Source organism: Clinocottus analis, unplaced genomic scaffold (genome assembly GCF_023055335.1).
Source record: "Clinocottus analis isolate CAN_PGR_092001 unplaced genomic scaffold, fCliAna1.0.p SCAF_15, whole genome shotgun sequence".
Taxonomy (NCBI): domain Eukaryota; kingdom Metazoa; phylum Chordata; class Actinopteri; order Perciformes; family Cottidae; genus Clinocottus; species Clinocottus analis.
This window is the reverse complement of record NW_027175876.1, coordinates 12,601,305-12,619,044: the sequence shown is the minus strand read 5'-3', so window position 1 is coordinate 12,619,044 and position 17,740 is coordinate 12,601,305. Positions and strand designations below refer to the sequence as shown.

General features: G+C 44.0%; 1 protein-coding gene across 14 annotated transcripts in view; it reads right to left on the bottom strand.

Moving 5' to 3' along the window:
• afdna (afadin, adherens junction formation factor a) overlaps positions 1 to 17,740 on the bottom strand; it is an 87,719-nt gene that overhangs the window by 47,503 nt on the left and 22,476 nt on the right. For 11 of the 14 annotated variants that reach the window (XM_068577005.1, XM_068577012.1, XM_068577014.1 and 8 more), the window contains exons 2-12: positions 13,131 to 13,326; positions 12,902 to 13,014; positions 12,280 to 12,437; positions 11,887 to 12,047; positions 9,670 to 9,827; positions 7,977 to 8,061; positions 7,581 to 7,730; positions 5,415 to 5,459; positions 3,768 to 3,862; positions 2,860 to 3,110; positions 237 to 306 (exon numbers count right to left, since the gene is read on the bottom strand). In XM_068577005.1, the coding sequence (XP_068433106.1) occupies positions 237 to 306; positions 2,860 to 3,110; positions 3,768 to 3,862; positions 5,415 to 5,459; positions 7,581 to 7,730; positions 7,977 to 8,061; positions 9,670 to 9,827; positions 11,887 to 12,047; positions 12,280 to 12,437; positions 12,902 to 13,014; positions 13,131 to 13,326 (1,482 nt within the window). The remainder of the gene's footprint in view (positions 1 to 236; positions 307 to 2,859; positions 3,111 to 3,767; positions 3,863 to 5,414; positions 5,460 to 7,580; positions 7,731 to 7,976; positions 8,062 to 9,669; positions 9,828 to 11,886; positions 12,048 to 12,279; positions 12,438 to 12,901; positions 13,015 to 13,130; positions 13,327 to 17,740) is intronic. The other 3 variants (XM_068577011.1, XM_068577021.1, XM_068577007.1) reach the window with 2 other exon arrangements.

The following is a 17,740-nucleotide window of genomic DNA, read 5'->3' as shown; positions in this document are numbered from 1 at the left end:
ATACAAACAGGCGACAGTGAACTGATTAATCAGGAAAGTAATAAACAGATTAGTCAATATGGTAAATAATTAAGGGCATTACTATAGCAAGCGCATGCTCAATTTATCTTCGTAAAAATATATAATTTTCACAACTTGGGATTCTTTCCATCTTCTGATTTTGACCATCCAACTAATGCTACAATACAATACTAATTTAAATCTGTTATATACACGTGTGTGTGTTTATGTGTTACCTTGCTGGTGGGCAGTGCAGCTCCGCTGTGGACGTCTCCGTGAAGGTCGAAGGTGGTTTCTGGCACGCTGCTGCAGCAGAAACACAGAAATGCAGCGGTTTAGTTGCGGAGCTGTACTCTCCACATCTGACTTTTCATTACTGACAACGACAAGAGCTCAGACTTAATCCAGACACACACACACACACACACACACCCTCACTTATCTAACTTTTCGTCTGGGAGGAGGAAAGCTGGATCAGAGATGCAGAAAATGAACGGCTCACTAACACATGCAGATAGAAGTGTTTGCTTAATAAAAACACACACTTATTTAACAGTCTAATTAGATGTACAGAGGCCAAGTTGGCAGACCTGACTGAGCACTATTTGCATCAAAGCTAGCACGACAAGTTTGTGTTTGTGTGTGTGTGTGTGTGTGTGTGTGTGTGTGTGTGTTTAAGTGACAGTAATTGAGTTTGACAGCAGTTACGTTAAAAAGACAAGCTTCGGCTTTTCACGCCCCACATGCCATGAGGTCATCAATGTCAGATAAACAGTACAACATCAACACACACACACACACACACACACACACACACACACACACACAGCTAAAGCCTGATTGTTCTGTCAATCACAGCCAAGTCAAACCAACGAGCAAACCGAAGCGCCATGTTTATTGACTAGACTTTAGAATGTTTGAGAAATATTTAGCTTCAAAAACATCCCAGATAAGGGGAAGCTGGCAACGTCCAATCAAAACAAACGCCGCGGGCAGATTATGTTTCTTTACAGACATCTGGTAGATTAAAGTTCGAAACGCTCAGATGCTACAAGATCATCTGTTCCACTGCCAGCAGCACCTGATGCCAAATAGCTGCGTTCTTACAACAAAAAAAGAAAATAAATCTGCCGTTTGCGCCAAACCGTGGCTCTAATCGTTCCAAACATCATGATGCGTCTCCAGCTCAAGTGCAATAGGTACCCTTGTAAGTTTACACAGCAGAACATTGGAAAGCGGCCCAGACAACCACAGGGATCCACGTCCACCACATAAGGCTTGACAAACGGAGGCCGGCGTTAATGTTACTCGCCAGATATATAAAGACTTTTATAGGGAATAGTAAAATGCCTCCCACTTAAACAGAGTCAAGAAAAACTCATAAATGCCTCAACTCATAGAGGTCTGTGACAGTAAGAGCAGCTCCTCCCTGAAGTTGCTGAGTATGCCGTTTGCCGTTTTAATCACATTTTAGCCATGAGACCAGCTGTAAACACCGGCATATTATCACTTTATGTATCTGTGCCTTCATCAAAGCAAAAAAAGGGCCATTTCACATACATGGTCATCAGAATATATCAAATATGCATTAAAAAAAAGTTAAGAGCTAACTATTTCAAATCAAAATAGAGTAGTAACTAATCAGATTGCATACTAAGTAGACGACTAGCCTTAAAGAGCCCCACGGGCCAATCAGCACCTCGTGCTGAAACAGAAAAAAAAGGTGATGGTGTAATTGAAATTGATGGCCTGAATATTACATATTAGTAACAAACGAAGACCTAACACAAAACGTAAGTCCACTGGAAACGGCTGCTGAAGGTGTTAATCAAAGTCACCTGACGAGGTTTTTGGCTGGAATGCAAACCTGTACAACAGACGCCGAGGGGGGAGGGGCCCCATTACAGACCGCACGGCTAAATATGTGATTAACGTCGTGTCACTCTTCAATTCTCTCAGTCAAATATTCTCTCTATGTGAACGCAACAATGTTGTGTTATTTTGTGTCCATCCAAATCACCACTGAACACGCAGACAAGCAAACATAATATTCAAGACAATTAATGTTTTGTACTTGTTTTGTCTTCAAAATATTTCACGTGTGTATCGCTTTCTGGTGCAATAAAGCATCTAAAAAGACAATGTACACTCTGCCATCAGCTCTAAATATGTTAAACCCTTCAGAAAGTTACATGGTGGGATTAAAAACTACACAGGACAGGTTACACCAGAGAAACCAGAATACTTCTAGTCTTGGATCATTTGAAAGAACCAATTCATGCAGAAACACACACAGAGCGGTGAGTTACAGCGTCAGCTACTTACAGTACACACCTCTCTCTCTCTTGCGGTGTTAGTCATCCATTGAGTAATTAGAGGGCCATTCACTTCCAATTCAAAACCTCTCTTTCTTGTCTTTCCCTCATCCCCAGCCAGCTCACGTACGCTCTTCCCTGCTTATCTGGTGTGCTCCCTCTTTCTTTCTCCTGTGAAGTGTGTGAAACGACAGCGAGCAGGAGGCCACACCCAACGCCATGCTGATCAGATTAGAGGGCAGCCCGCCTGCCATAACCCTAGACCTCCGCTCTTCCTCTCCTCTCATTTCCTCACTCTCCCCTGTCGGTCCAACCCCAAGACTTCCCTCCTCCCTCTTTTCCTTCCCTTCATCTCTCTCGCTCTGCCCGCCAACTCCAAACCTCATACTCTCCTCCCTTCATCTACAACAACACCCTCTTCTTTTATGTTCAGAGAAACAGTGAGTAAGAAGGATGAGAGGCAGAATAAAAGGGGGGTGTGGAAGAACAAGAGTGGCGGTGCTTTAGAGGTGAAGACCACCCCCCTCCCTCCCCTTCTCCTCACCCAGACTTGTGTCGGCTCCTCATCATGGCGGCTGGCTCTCTCTTCCCTCCCTGGTCGAACATGGGGTCCACAAACTTAAAGACGTGCGCGGAACCAAACTGGAGGGTGGAGCCCGAACGCAGCACCGTGGTCTCGTTGACTCGTTGCCCGTCGACAAAGGTGTCGGCGTCCGGGCCGTGAGGCGTCACGGTCACCATGCCTTCACTGTGCATGAGGTTGCAGTGGTGGGGCAGGATCCCCTGGCCGAGCAGCTGGAGACAAAAAAAAACAACAAAAGAATGGCAGGTATGTCACCAGGAAGAAGCTCATGCGTTAACGACATACAGCACTTCACGGAAAATGTGAGTTTAGTTTTGCTGGGAAATCGGATTACATGTCCTCTGTGTTGTTTTTGACTTGTGCACTTACCAAAAAGATTAAAAAAAATATGTAAGCAGTGTTTATTTTTTCTCCAGTGACGGCGGCCCCACTTCTTAGTTGAATGGTGGTTAGCATCGCATCTACTATTGACACTAATTTGAGCGCTCTACGGGGATCTAACGTTATCATTTATTAAGTATGGCGTTTGTTGTTTTGTTTGGTTGTCTTACCCATGTGCCATCTGGGGTGGGGGAAAGGAGGAGGGGGTTTTTCAAAGACTGGAAGGGCAAATAAGAGCCCTTTGTCAGGCAGATGGTGAAAGTCACAATATACATGGATAAACAATAAAACTTTGTAAACTAATGATCCATGTCCAGTAATACATGTCTGTAAATGCTGAGGATTTGCTTGTATACTCACTCTAACCTCCAGTATTAAGAAATGTAAATATGAACCCAAAAAGTGCATTTCCCCACCCAAAAAGGCAGGCGAACACACTCTTTATTCACCCACATTGACACAACAAGCGTTTCGTGTGACGTGGTTACCTGGATGGCTCCGTCATCTGTGCAGTCCGAGCCGACCTCGGTGATGCTGTGCTGAAGCCGGTACAGCTTTGGTTTGTCCCGGGAGTCGGACCCGTCTAGACGCGCGCACAAAACACATTCAAACATTTAGCACTGGGCATCTCCTCACGTCACAAGAAAACTGCGGTTTACACGATCAGCCTCGCACACTCGCGTCGACGGTCCACACAGCTGAGAGGAAAGAGCCGAAACCAGATGGCAGTACAGTGGGCTATACGCTGCTAATGTGGCAAAATAAACAGGGGGCGGTGGTTGGGCTGCAGAGCAATTGTTGATTATTAGTAAAAACAGAAGTTTAGTAAGAAAGCAAAGCAGCATATTAGTTCACCAAAGAAAAAAGGGAAACATTGGCTGCTCTGTGGGAAGGAGAACATAAAAGGGTATCATAAAAACATACCATAATAGCATCTAAAAAAAGGCTACCAGGACAGCGTGGCCTTCGCAGTGATTTAATGAGGCAACTATGCATCTGTGAGAGCACCGTTGAGGTTCAACAACACGCTTCATGTTCACACTTAAGTGTACTACTCTAAAAGCACTGCTTGATTTCTAGCTTTCTACATCAAATCTTTCTCAAACATTCTTGTTTAAGAGTGCACTTTACTAGCAGAGACAGTTGAGTGTGAGGTTTGAAATCTTAAAAGCATTTAAAAATGATTTGTGTTTCAGTATAATTTTAGTACAGCTATCAAAAAAAGGAATATGAAGTTTCCAATAACTACTTTTACTATGTCTTAAAAACGTTTTTTTAAGCACAGATGTGTATTCTAAAAGTCTAATTTGTCAATTGGGGGAAAATTCACTCATTTACTTTCTCGCTGCGAGTTAGGCGGCGACATTGATACGACTCTCATACCCGTACGATAAAGATAAAACTTGGCTCGTTCGAGCTTAGCATAGGTGGATGTAGCGGCCCTTGGACAGAGCCAGGCTAGCTATTTTCCCCCGTTCCCAGTCTTTATGCTAAGTTAATTAGCAGTGGCTTTATATTTATCGTCCTCTCATCTATCTCTCAGCACATTTATTGCAAAATGTCAAAGAAGTACTTTAAACTGACAAAATAAATGAACTGAAGACTTTAAATTGCTAATCGCTGTATTGCATTTTTTTTTTAATGCTTCAGGTTCCCTCGTCTCAAGGTCAATGTGTTTTCTTGAATGTGTTTTTGGTTTGATGCCTGAAATAAGCTCTGTAGTTAACACACGCTTGAGAATTATTAATAATCATTAGAATTATTGTTGTACTAAATACCCATCGTGGGTCTCAAAGAAGGCGTGGCCAAATCTGACAATTAAAAGTCTGCCTTTACCTTAGCGGTGGTGACGTGAGGTCATGTGACCGTGATGTAGTTCACTTATAGCCTCGCGTTAGCTTTGAATTTCTGGCAATTGTGTTCACGCATCCCAAAAAATAAAATGATGCTCGTGAAGAGACTTGCTATGCCACAGAGCTTGTTTCAAAATAAGCCCAAAGCCAAAAGAAAGCCCCATTGGCGTTTTGTCGAGGGAACCAGGGCGATGCCGACTTCCAACTGGGGAGTCACTGCACCCCCTCGCAACAATCCCATCAGCCATTCCAACAGACACAGAGGCGGTGTGGTGTTTTTACCTTCGTGGTGCCGATAGGCGTAGTAGGCATAGTGATTCCCTCGCCCTAGGCAAACAGGCAGGCAGGTGCGGAGGTAGAAGGACACATGCACAAGGCCCCACACGCACGCGCGCACACACACAAACATACAGACAAACACCCCATGCCATAAGAAGGTGGGAAAGAAAGACACATAGCAGAGGGTGAAAACGCAGCAAGGAGGAAAAATGCAGCAATACCTTGTTAACCCATTATTTGGATGGAGGCATACAAGCGCGCACACACAAACACACAAAGACACACACACACACACACAGTGTCTGAGCACCTTTCACTGTCTACTTTTGCGATTTAATGCAATACTATGTTACCAGACAGTATGCTCTAACGCTAAATTAACTTTAAAAGGATGACCTACATATATTTCAGCTGCAGGTAACCGCAGCTGCAATTATTCCTCCACAGCCTCTCTCACACACACACACACACACACACACACACACACACACACACACACACACACATGAATCAAAGCCATTTGGTTTTGATCTAAATTGGTTATCAAGGACGCAGGACACACACTCCCTCACTCACTCATCGTCACATACACCCATTATTTATTAGAGCCACCAAATCAATTTTCCATCTTTTCCAGAGACTATGAACAACCCCCCCACCATCAACCTGACAGGGAACGATGTAGATGTGTTAGTATATTCTTAGACTGGACTGAGAAGTGTTTGAGTCGCTATCGGCCCAGAATAAGTGAATGATGTGATGCGCATGGCAGACAAAGAGGAAGCGAAAGAGAGAGGGATCAGTAGCAAGAAACAAGCTGTTAGGGCTGGTCACATTTAGCAAGGTTAAGTTGTCGTTTCCCCAAGATGCCGCATCCCCCCCACCCCCTCCCTTCTTTAATCATCACAGTAATTTCTCCACATGTTTCAGGAGTTTTTTGTTGTTGCGACTTACCTTTTGTTGTCCTCGAAGCCTCTCAACCTACCAAGTCTGCTTCTAATTCAGATATCAATATCCCTCCTTTTCTCACAGAGGCGTATGGGCGTACAAATAGCACAAACCTAATGTGTGTGTGTTAAGAAATCACTATTCTACATCTCTCAATTAAAATCTCACCATAAATGAATCAGCTAACACCAACCAGGTCCTGTTTAAACAAATCAATTCTGGGGTCCTTGGCGCAACTGGGAGGCCACGAGTGAATTCTTACATTTTTGTATAAATAAATGATCAATGACAAGAGAGTTTAGTTTAGTTCTACCCACTTCCAGCAATGATTGTACCGACTTATATATTGCAGAGAAAAACGAGGCCACAGTGAGTAAAATGTGACCGGAGTTTTTTTTTGTTTTTTTTTGTATTTTTTAAACACTTCAAAGCTTCTTGGGGTTCAGAGTACGTTTTGATTAAGCTTTTTATTCAGTGGGTGTTCATAAAACAGTCTGATATCAACTGTAGCTCCATGATTCTGGCATATTCTTCTTGTTGAACTGGGTCACTATATTTACACTTCTGGTGCAGGATTTTTAATGCAGATTCAAATTCAGTTGAACTCTGCATTGGATTGTTAATACATCCGTCGATGAAGCTAAAAAAAACTGCACAAAACTAGATCCATAGACATTATTTAAATATTGAGGAAATGTCTAATATTTCCCTCCAAATTGGATCAGGTATAAGCTCACATTTTTATGTTTGATTAAACGTAATACTAGTATTTGAGTTAAAAGATGCTTTCAAGAATAAGTATAATTTACAAAATAAATAATGCATTTTTTGTGGCGTATAATATTAAAATAGCATCTGCTCTGGCAGCATCAAGGAATGTAGCTGCAGCTATTTTAAGCAGCGGTAGCATACAGCATCACCTACAGGTGAACTGAGCTCATTTTAAGAGCTGCCTACAAAATATACTGCAGCAAGTCTTAACCCTCTGCTGTCATTTTCATACAGGGAGTGGAAATCCCAGGCTGGAGGGAACAGAACACACGTGATTTACTCACATTAGCACGTGTAACCTTTGAGTAACCCTGAATGTCATCTACTGCAGCTGCCCTGCTGTCTGTCACAGCAGCAGTGCTCATCCGAGAAGCGACGGACGGGATACCAGAGCTAAGATGTCACAGATGCAGCAGCAGACATTGAGGGTGTTGTGTGTGGAGGTTCTACCTGGACTCAGCTCCACCAAGTAAGGCAGTTTCTCAGGCGGCAGTGAGCTGCTGCTGCCGTCCTTTCCTCGCAGGCCTTTGTCGTCCACTTTCCTTCCCTTCCTCCCTTGGTAGTCGGGCGGCCTCTTCTTCAGCTGGAACACCAGTGCTCCTGATACACAACACAATAAAAGCTTCAGCATGTCACACTGAAATGTCCTATAAGAGTGGAGGTACGGAGGTGAGAAGCGACAAACACAGCTGTAGTGGCCGTAAGGCAGCAGGAGGGGGCGGTAGAGGCCAAGAGAAGAGTAGCTGAGTATCAGAGAACTAAGCTCAAAAAAATGTTTGTGAGGTGTGTGTGAGAGAAAGCATGTTCGTGCATGCGTGTGCGTGTGTGTGTGTGTGTGTGTGTGACCTCTGTCAGCAGGCCAGTCCCTGAAGATCTGCAATGGACACTCAGAATCGTCCAGAATCACCTCCTTGCCCGACTTATCATCTTGCTGCGAAGAAAACACAGAAAACAAATCAGTCACTTAAGCAATTAAATGCACCCAATTCTGCCAGTGACTCTGTGTGACTATGCAGTATCGGAGTTTGCAAATATTGCGGGAAAATTGAAATTCGTTTCCCTTATAAAACACAAACAAGGGAGCCAAAAAAAGATTGTGTATGCAAATGTTCGCAGTGCTATTTTAACAAGTGGCAACAATGAAGTTTGTTTCTCAGGCTATGACCAAACCATTAAGTTAAATAATGTCTCCAAAAGAATTCATAATTTAAGGATAAAGAGTCTTAGTTAATGTATTTCATGTGTCGTGATTTGATTAGAAAATTAAACATGACGAAACTTTATTCAATGCATTAGGTTGTCTGGTATACCGTGTACACTGGATATAAATGGAGATGACTCCTTGATCTTAGAAGACACATTTTTAAGTCAGCATGATGAGTCATTACAAACAGTGTAAACCGGTTTTGAGAACAAAGACCAGAGATGTAGGTTCTCCCTCCCTAATAAAATTATGCTGTAATATGGCAGTTGATCTGCATTCCTTTGCAGCGCTGACTGAAGTCCTACAGCCCTTCATCCAGTTCAGCCTCGTCTCAGTTAACATCCTCCAGAAACACACACAAGCTGACATGCTACTAGCTAGAATACTCGTGCTTATTCCTCATGCTCACTAACCTAATGGACTTTCCCTGCGCTTTACTCTCTTCAGCAAATTGCTACTGACTATCAAGTGTGTGTATGTGTGCGTGTGTATGTGTGCGTATGCTGGTCATGTGCGTGTGCGTGTGTAGTCCCAGGAGTGTCTTTCCGTGTATTGGCTGTGGGAGCAGCAGTTATTTCATATGATTGGCCATAGCCACAGTCCATCCGAGAAGATGGATATGGGAGAGGCTGTCGAGAGGGCAGCCAAGTTCACCGGTACGCACGCACACACGCACCCAAACCCACACACACACCAAAAGACAGACACATACAAACGCAGACATAGAGCATCTGCTGCTGCTGCTGCTGCTGCTGCTGCTGCTACAGCACTCAGTCTGAAAGCAATTGCATTCCTCCCAAAGGTTTTAGTGCCAAGCAGCATTCTGTTTCAATCTGACCGTCCGGTGAAGTGTGCGTGTGTGTGTGTGTGTGAGTGCGAGTGCGTGTGTGTCCTTGGCCGTTCTCTGCAAAGACACTCTCAAAAGGAAGATGGATGATGGAGATGTGTTTATTGACGACACAGGAAGATAGAGGTTGTGTGTAGCGGAGAGCTAAGAGGGTGTAGGTGTTAAGAAGTGGGCAGTGGTCGGCAGTACACTCCGTTTTTCAATGTCAAATTTGCATGTCGAATCATGACAAATAAGCTGCGATCAAATAGATATACTCAATACGGCTCAACATCTGTTGAACAATATCCACTGCAGCTGGAGAAGCTTGTGAATCACAAACAACTTGCATATTACCAAAGCCAAGTTTTCCTCAAAGTCGTACTGGAACAGAACAGACTTGATGGTTTTGATTTGTGCTGTGGTGGAAGTGTTTTGTTTTTTTTAAAGATTAGTTCATCACAGATAAAAGGTGACGGAGCTGCAGTGAGACGGATGAGTGTGGTTACCCGGGCGATGCAGTACTCTCCGGGGTTCTCCTTCTCCAGCCCGTACTTCTCCAGCGCCTCCACCACGGCAAAGTCTGCCGCGTCTCTCGTGGAGAGTAAGATGGTCTTGTATGGGATGTTGGGCTTCAGACTGTCGGCGTATATCCGCAAAGTGCCTCCTGCAGGAAAGAACGAAACACACATTTTGCTAGTAATTGCACCTTTCTGATAAAATGCCTGTGCTGCTTTATTCCTCTACGAGTGGGGGGAATCGGCTGTCTGACAGCAGGGTAAAGCTGTGAAAACATTGTAAATATAGCATACACTTGAAATGATATTGATTTCTTTGTCTTCAGGTGGCGTGTATGGTTTGCTGTCATCCCCATCCAAAGCATTGCTTTGCTCCCGTGTCTTAGGTCTGCTTCTCCAAGCCGGCAGCGTGTCGACCGCCTCGAGGTGATACACCCAACACTCGATAATAATACGTCTTCTTTAGCTCCAACACCATCCACGCCGATCAATAAAGGTAATGATCGGTTCTTCAGGAACATAGAAACCACCATGTTTCTGTGCAGCCACGCTGACGTGAACGTATGACATGAATACACAGAACAGGAAATGTAAAGTGCTGAATTACATTTTCCTTCAACAAAGATGGAGTCTGCAGATGGAGGGAGAGTCACTGTGGCGCTCATAAAATATATTTAACGTACCGCACTTTCATCCGGAGACACGCGTAGCCGTGTGACCGTGATGTGTCAACGAGAAATGATCGCCTTCGTAAAACCCACATGGGAGTCTTCAGCAAAAGCAGAGCGGGGTTTTCGAGAAGCATTACATAAAAGGAGCTTGTTTAAAATAGCTAGTTACTGCTGCAACAACGTCATTGTCTAACCACAAGCCACCCTGTCCCACCGTGTGGACAGCAGTTAAAGCAGTTTTTAGAGTCGGGTTCACTTGTCCATCTGTCTGTCTGGCAGAGTGATTGGTTGATGTGTGAGTCACGAGACCAGCCAGCGTGTTTGTTTCATTCATTCAACGCGTGCACGCTTCTTTTGGTGTGGGTCAACATTCTGTGGACCAGCCGACGCAAACTGAATGTACGCAAGTACCACTGGTGGCGATTACAGCTGCAGAATGCCGGACAAAAAGCGTCAGCGAGCTGTGACGTTCGAGTCGCTCTGCTGACTTTGGCTGCGGTCCATGGCTGGATTTTCTTGAAGTCACACGAGGACATCGGGACCTGTTTCCAAAGCCAAACCGAGTCTGAATCTTTGCATGATGTCATACTCACTCTGGAGGTTTTTAGATTTGGCCCTACTTGTTGTTCCCTAAATCCTGATGAGTCTTTTTTGGCTCCGGCTACTGTGAGGCATCCCTGCACTTTCCACCAAAGCCGTGCTACATAGCAGGGATGTTATTAGCTGGGTGCTAATAACATCCGTGCTACATAGTAGGGATGTTATTAGCTGGGCGCTAACAACATCAGGTTCAGCACGAAGACCTCGTTCCTTTTTAGTTACTCTTCTTACAACAGCATCATTGTCATTCAAGCATGTCTGCACCTTCTGCTACCTTTCATTTGTGACATCCTTTCTCTGGTCAACTGTTCCTCTAACCCCAGGACCTAACTGTCCGAGCGAGCACACCGCCAAATCTTTTTAAGCTGTGGGCGTTTGTTCAAAGGTCTGGAACCAGGCCAAAGAGTTACATTTTTAGCCTCATCTAACAAAATAATTGTACTCCCATTTGTCTCAGAATGCTTAAGTGCTCTTTTGTTTTGGCAGGCCATTATATGTCTTTAACTTGGAGGTGCTGCAGAGATGGTTGTCCTTATAACAAGTTCACCAATCTCTTGCAGGGAAGCTCTGGAGGAAAGGAATCGTCAAGCTCTTCATCACTCCTTCGACTACGGCCGACGTGCTGAATCTGGGCACACAGCCAGCTGTAGGGAAAAGTGGTTTGAAACTCCCTCTATTTCATCATAAAGAATCCAATCAAGCTCCAGCGAAAGTTTCTTCATACCCTTATCTGGATCTGTGCCTCGACGCGGTTCTGTCTCAGAGGGGTACGGTGATGTCATTGGCTAGTTTTTCCCCCGTCTGACAGACATGCATGATGGCTGTTCAGAGCTCAAGCTGGGTTGGGAAGGAAATTGTCTGGACACACGGGTGTGTGTGTGTGTATATATTATTTTTTTTAAGGGGTCATGCAAAGCTCCACAAACGGTTCAAGTACCTGAGTCGGGCCTCCCATCACTGCTCATGAACTCCTGCATGCGTTTCTCCAGTTTCTGCTGGCGCCTCCTCTTCATCACCACCTCTGGGTTGGAGATCGTCCTGGTGAAGCTGGTCTCCGGCATGTCTTTGTAAACCTCTGCCGCCAGGCGACTGTTTTCCCTAAACCATGGAACGAGGGAGACAAATGACGTGTGGGAAGTGACAGAATGAGTGAGGGGGAAAAAATAAGATAGATAGAGGAACAGAAAGGTCTAAGTTGATTCTTTCCACTTTTGGAGCTTTCTGTGCTTTTCTTGGCATTAAAAAAAAACACAAAAAACTAGATCCTCTCCAAGGGCTGAGAGGATGTATAAGGGGAAGACAGAAAGATGGATGAGCGCGCGTGTCCTACCCGTCTTCCCGGGGGAGCGCCTGCTCGTCTCCATCGGGGATCCGGGCGAACTCCTTCTCCCTCTTCTTTTCCTTCTTCTTCTCCTTTTTGGATAAAGTCCTCTTGAAGTTCTGGATCACGCCATCCTTCTCCTTCTCTGGACCATTACTCTGACTCTTCTGGTAGAGAGGGGAAGAAGAGTCAATGAAGTGCTCCAAGCGACTCCGAGGAGAAGCCGACTTCAGTTCTGATGACGTACTCATTTCTGAATGTATAAATGAGGGAACAAACTGGAGGAGGACAAGATGGGTTTTCCCATCAATCATCTCTCAAAATAACATCTGATTAAGTCAAGTCTAATGAAGCGTTTTCATTTGGTTTTAAACCTTATTTATATACGTATGCAGTGAGGCATGATAGTAGAAGGCTTTTTGACAGACTTGAGATGAAAATACAGACACAATATGATGAAAAGGGGAATTTGTGTAATAATTTGTATAATAGAAACATATAGCTTGTCATTTCTACCACAATGGACCAGAAGCATCGCAACTTAATAAGTTTGTCCAATCATCCTGATGAAGTACACAAAGATGTCTGCAAATACCGACAGGCAAGGACAACAACAGAGCGAGCAGCCGACCTTAAGGAGGATGTCGTTCTCGTTCTTCAGGACGAAGCGCCCTTCCCTGTCGTCTTTGTTCCAGTTCAGCTGAACAACAAGAGGCTTCTCGTCCAGGTCCAGCTGACGCTCTTCTAAAACACACAATCACAGACACTAGTTGTTCTCAGAGTCAACTTTGTCATATTATTATTATTATTCATTGAATTGGTAAGATAGCTCCGTCTCATCCCGAGCCCACTGGACTCACCGCCACTGACGTGGACCTCATACAGGGAGTATTTCGGCGAGGAAAGCATCCTCATGTCGGGTCTGAACTTCTCGGCGAGCGTCTCGATGACGTCCTGCGTTGTCGCTGTGCTGGACACTCTGATGCACTTGGTGGCAAAGTTGCCGGCAACGCGGTCCTGGAAGTAGAACCGCATCACGCCGTGGAACTCCAAGTCCTGTTCAAGACAGAGAAATGACAATGAGTCAATAACGAGTGTTTTAAAAACTGTTGACCCGAGGTGGATGGTTGCAGTGCATAATATTCTACCGTCAGTGTGTTAATGTTTACATGCGTACAAAAACCTGTTCACTGTGAATATGTTTGGCATTGAAGAAGACAGTTCATTCATGTCGAGCCAACAGATTCAAATGCTCCTTTATGATTATAATTAGAGTAAAAAATTAAAAAACTGAAAGCAGTCATTAGCAACCAAAGCCTGTGCAGTAAGGTGTTCAGCAGCCTTGACTGTCACGGGAGAACAGAAGCAACACTGGCTGAGAGCCAGGAAGTGCAGTGTGTCAGCAGGTTGTGTGACGACAAGAAAAGGGGCTTGCTTTGTCATTCGCTGACCTGCCGTTCAAACCGCTTTCTCGTACTTTTGTGCACTGCTAACGACTTCAATAACACCATTTCCTAAAAACGTTCGTTGAAAGATGACTGTGTGCGGAGTCCGTTCTCGAAAAGATATTCAATTCATAAACTTGCAGGTCATTATTTTCATTTACCTGGTTTTAAATGCAGCTTATTTTTGAGGAAGTTCTTTTTCCCCCCGATAATAATCACCAAAAGGCATACGTTTTTTTCCAGGAAACGTGCCTACTTCCTGGCTCATGAATAACGCTCTGCCCCTTATTGTGTTTTAGGCTTCTCTCACGGTTGCTGGCCTAAGGAAACCACTCTCTCTTACACAAACACACAATGCACAGGCTCCAGCACAGCCAGTGCTGGATGTGAAACAGCAGGCTGAACTAGACGCCCAGGGCTATCGACGCTGTACGCGCATGTAGGTGCAAATGTATTGCGGAGATGTTGACGTTTCCCTTTGCACAGACTTCTACTGCGGAACAAGAATGTGTTAACAAATATAAACGCAGCCAGTTCTGGTATAATCATATGTAACACAGTGCTGACACAGCATGTGTGTGTGCATACGTTAAGGTTCAGCCGTAAAACTGGTCTCATATTTCATTGTAACTGCCATTAGAGTCGTCTCAGAAAGCCTTAGATCTCTGAGGGAGCTTGTGGACATTACAAAGCGAGCGTGTGCTCAAAACTAATAGGCGTTATATTCTTGCTCTCAGCGATAAAAAAAGAAAAAAAACTGAACTAGGACGGAAATGATCCTGTGCCATTCCAGTGAAGTCAAACTTGATGGCAAAGTATCGCAGTAATATGAGAGCAAACGTGAGGAAAACAATGTAAAACACAATAAAAAAGACGAGTGGAGACACGAAAACCACAATATGCAGTCTTGAAACGTGCAAATCTGTAAAATAATCACAGAGGATTGTGTAGATGGTATTCCCCTGAAGGATTTCAAAGTTATTCTATGATTTTAAATGAGTGTTTTTCTCAAGTAAAGGATGCACTCTGAGCTTTACGTTTCTTTAAGGCGTCATTGCTTACAAACTTAATGAAACGCCTATTCATGATGTGAGAAGAGGATGCTGCGCCTTCGGAAGTGGAAATCCCCCGACTGCGGTTCCTCTACAACGAAGGTATCTTTCCTGTCAGGATGCCAACAAAGCAATTTTGAATTTGAAAGAGCGTCCTTTAGAGGATTACAGCTAAATAGACAAACGGCCAAACGAGTGTGTGTGTGCGCAGCGTGATTTGAGGCAATGATTTACACAATTTAACTAGATTCATTTCACACTGTTACATTCTGTTTGTGGCCTCCCTCTGACACATAGTAACCCAGTTAGTAGAACGCTGTAAGAGGATGCGAGGACTGAAAAGACAGGATTGCTGATGAAAACGTTTTCTTCTTCTTTCTTTCAAGGAAAGACAAAACGTTTCCCTCTCTCCATCTCTTTCTCACCCGTTGCCTCCCTCCATTTTCCCTCCCACGTCTGATAGGGACACAGACAGGCAGAGTGGAAACACTGAGAATAGTTTCGATAGGCAAGGGTGGAGTTGGGAATGTGAGCGAGTTGTGATTTACTGCTGGAATGTGGGTCATTGATGGTTGCCGTTGTAGAGCTTGCGCAACCGTTGGTAACTGTGGAGACACGAGTCCACTTGGGTTCAAACAAAGCCCAGCTAAGAGACAACGGTGGATAATTAACACACTGTCTGGTACAACCGCGGCCTTTCAGCAACTGAGAATGGACTACAGCAACCACATGTCGTTCTGGTCCGGTGCAGCGATCCTTCTCCCCCCCCCGTCCTCAAGGAAATGGCACAGTCCGACAGACCCGTGCCTCCAGGTTATTGTCTAGAGCAACACCTCCATGTTCACGACCATGGTTCAGTTTTGCGAGCACATATTTGCAGACCACCGCAGGCCAACTCCTGAGATCGCACACCTCAACACAATCTTGCAATTCTACACTTCTATCCCTCTAGTAAAATCGTCTGGTCTAACTTTTCCTGCATGTCTCGGCCAAAGTCCAGGGCTAAACCACCATGTATCAAGGTCATGGTCCAATCCTACACTCGCATACCTCAAATTGTCTGGATAAAAAAAAAAACTGCAAACTAATTTACTGGAATTCAAGTCCAGAACAGTCCAGAGCCTGGTTCCCTCATACCCTCAAGAAACGTCAAACTGCGGTAGCCTTCCCGGAGATGTACATTACACTTTCAAGCTCTCGCTATTTGTGTGGCCTTTTGCTAACGCCCCAAATAACAATATATCACTATTATACTGAATAGATCAAACCTCTCAGTCTATGCCACTATGAAAATGTCATCTGACAAGGCTGCTTGGGTGAATCATGGGAGGTGTAGTCTTGGAGTAGTAGTGGTGTAGTGGATAGATTATAAAGGAACAACTACAACAACCACTAACACGATGAAACCACGTCGTATTTCGATGAAGGCCACACATGCGGAACCTACAAATAGGATTGTGAAAGGTGTGCTATAAAAGGAGAGTAAGTCGCTGAATAATACATGAGGTGATGGGGCATGCACAAACATGACTTTAGAGCTTTTATTTTTTCTTCAATGGATGTTGGCTTCATTTCACAAATGAAAAACCTTAATGCTTTATAGTTTTTCACAAAAGGGAAAATATATATATTTTTTTAAATGGGGCAAAAGCCCGACCTCAGATGCCACAGTTCCTTCAAACTTATTTGAGCGTCTCAGCGAAATGTTCAAAATGTCATCTGGCAAAAACAAGAACAAACTGTTCAGTTTATCCTTTCTGCAGCTTTCACTCTGATAATCCCTAACAGCTTTTATTATTTCGCAAACGGCACACAGGCTGACAGGAAATGCTAATGCAGCAGTATGTCACTGAACACAACAGCAGCCCAGATAAGGCCCCGCTACACGCCGTCTGTCAAACACTCACACACACACACACACACACACACACACACACACACACACACACACACACACACACACACACACACACACAATCATCAACTGAGGTTCAGGGAAGCATTTGATGTTGGACTACTTCTGTCACTGTGGGAATGTGTTTATATAATGAGTAAACAGGAAGTGCACGTACACACCTCGAAATGAAATGCACATTAACTAATGTGTAATTACTGTATGCATATTACACCTATATGGTAGTGTAGCGTGTGTGTGTGTCAAGTTGTAATCCTACCTTGTCACTATGCCAGGCAGAGACATCAGCAAAGGAATTCTCTCTCTCTCTCTCACACACACACACATATTTGTGACACACATACCCGTGACTAAACTTGACAGGACTGTTTGTCACACACATTAAGAAGGGCACACAATGGACGGATGTTATAATCTCTGATCAAACCTGATTGAGTCCAGGGAGGGAGAAGGTGATGCATTTCTTTTAGTGTTTGTATTCATGCCTGTTGGAGTCACTGTACACATTAGCGGTAAACCGATTATCCATTTATAGATACATTCATTGGCAAAAATCAACCTCCGCCAGTAAAAGTTTCAGCGATTTACTCTTTTTATAACCCTGAATGGAAACGACTTCCATCCGAGACAGTCAGTGAATCGGCCGAGCTGATGTGTCAGTTGTTGTTTGCTTAATGAAGTTATTATAATACAGAAATGTAAAAGATATGGTTGAGGTGGTTTTAGTCTCCATTACGTCAAACAGTTTGTCCATCTGAGAGCACTGGCAGGTATATTTTTCATCACACTCAGTACGTAAGTCACAACTCTTGAATGTACAAATATGAGGGTTCCTTCAATAAAAGTATTATTGGCAAATATACCTTTATTTCAAACACTGGAATATCAATTTTGACATCATGCTCAAACTACAGTTTTGCTATAGTAGGGTTTTTGTATAATTTTGTGTCAATTTACTCCAAGTTCTCTCTATTTGGCATTTATAAGCACAATACATCCAAGTATAAGTGGTTTATAAGCGGTCATGTATTTGTCAACAGCTAAAGCTCCTCCTGTTG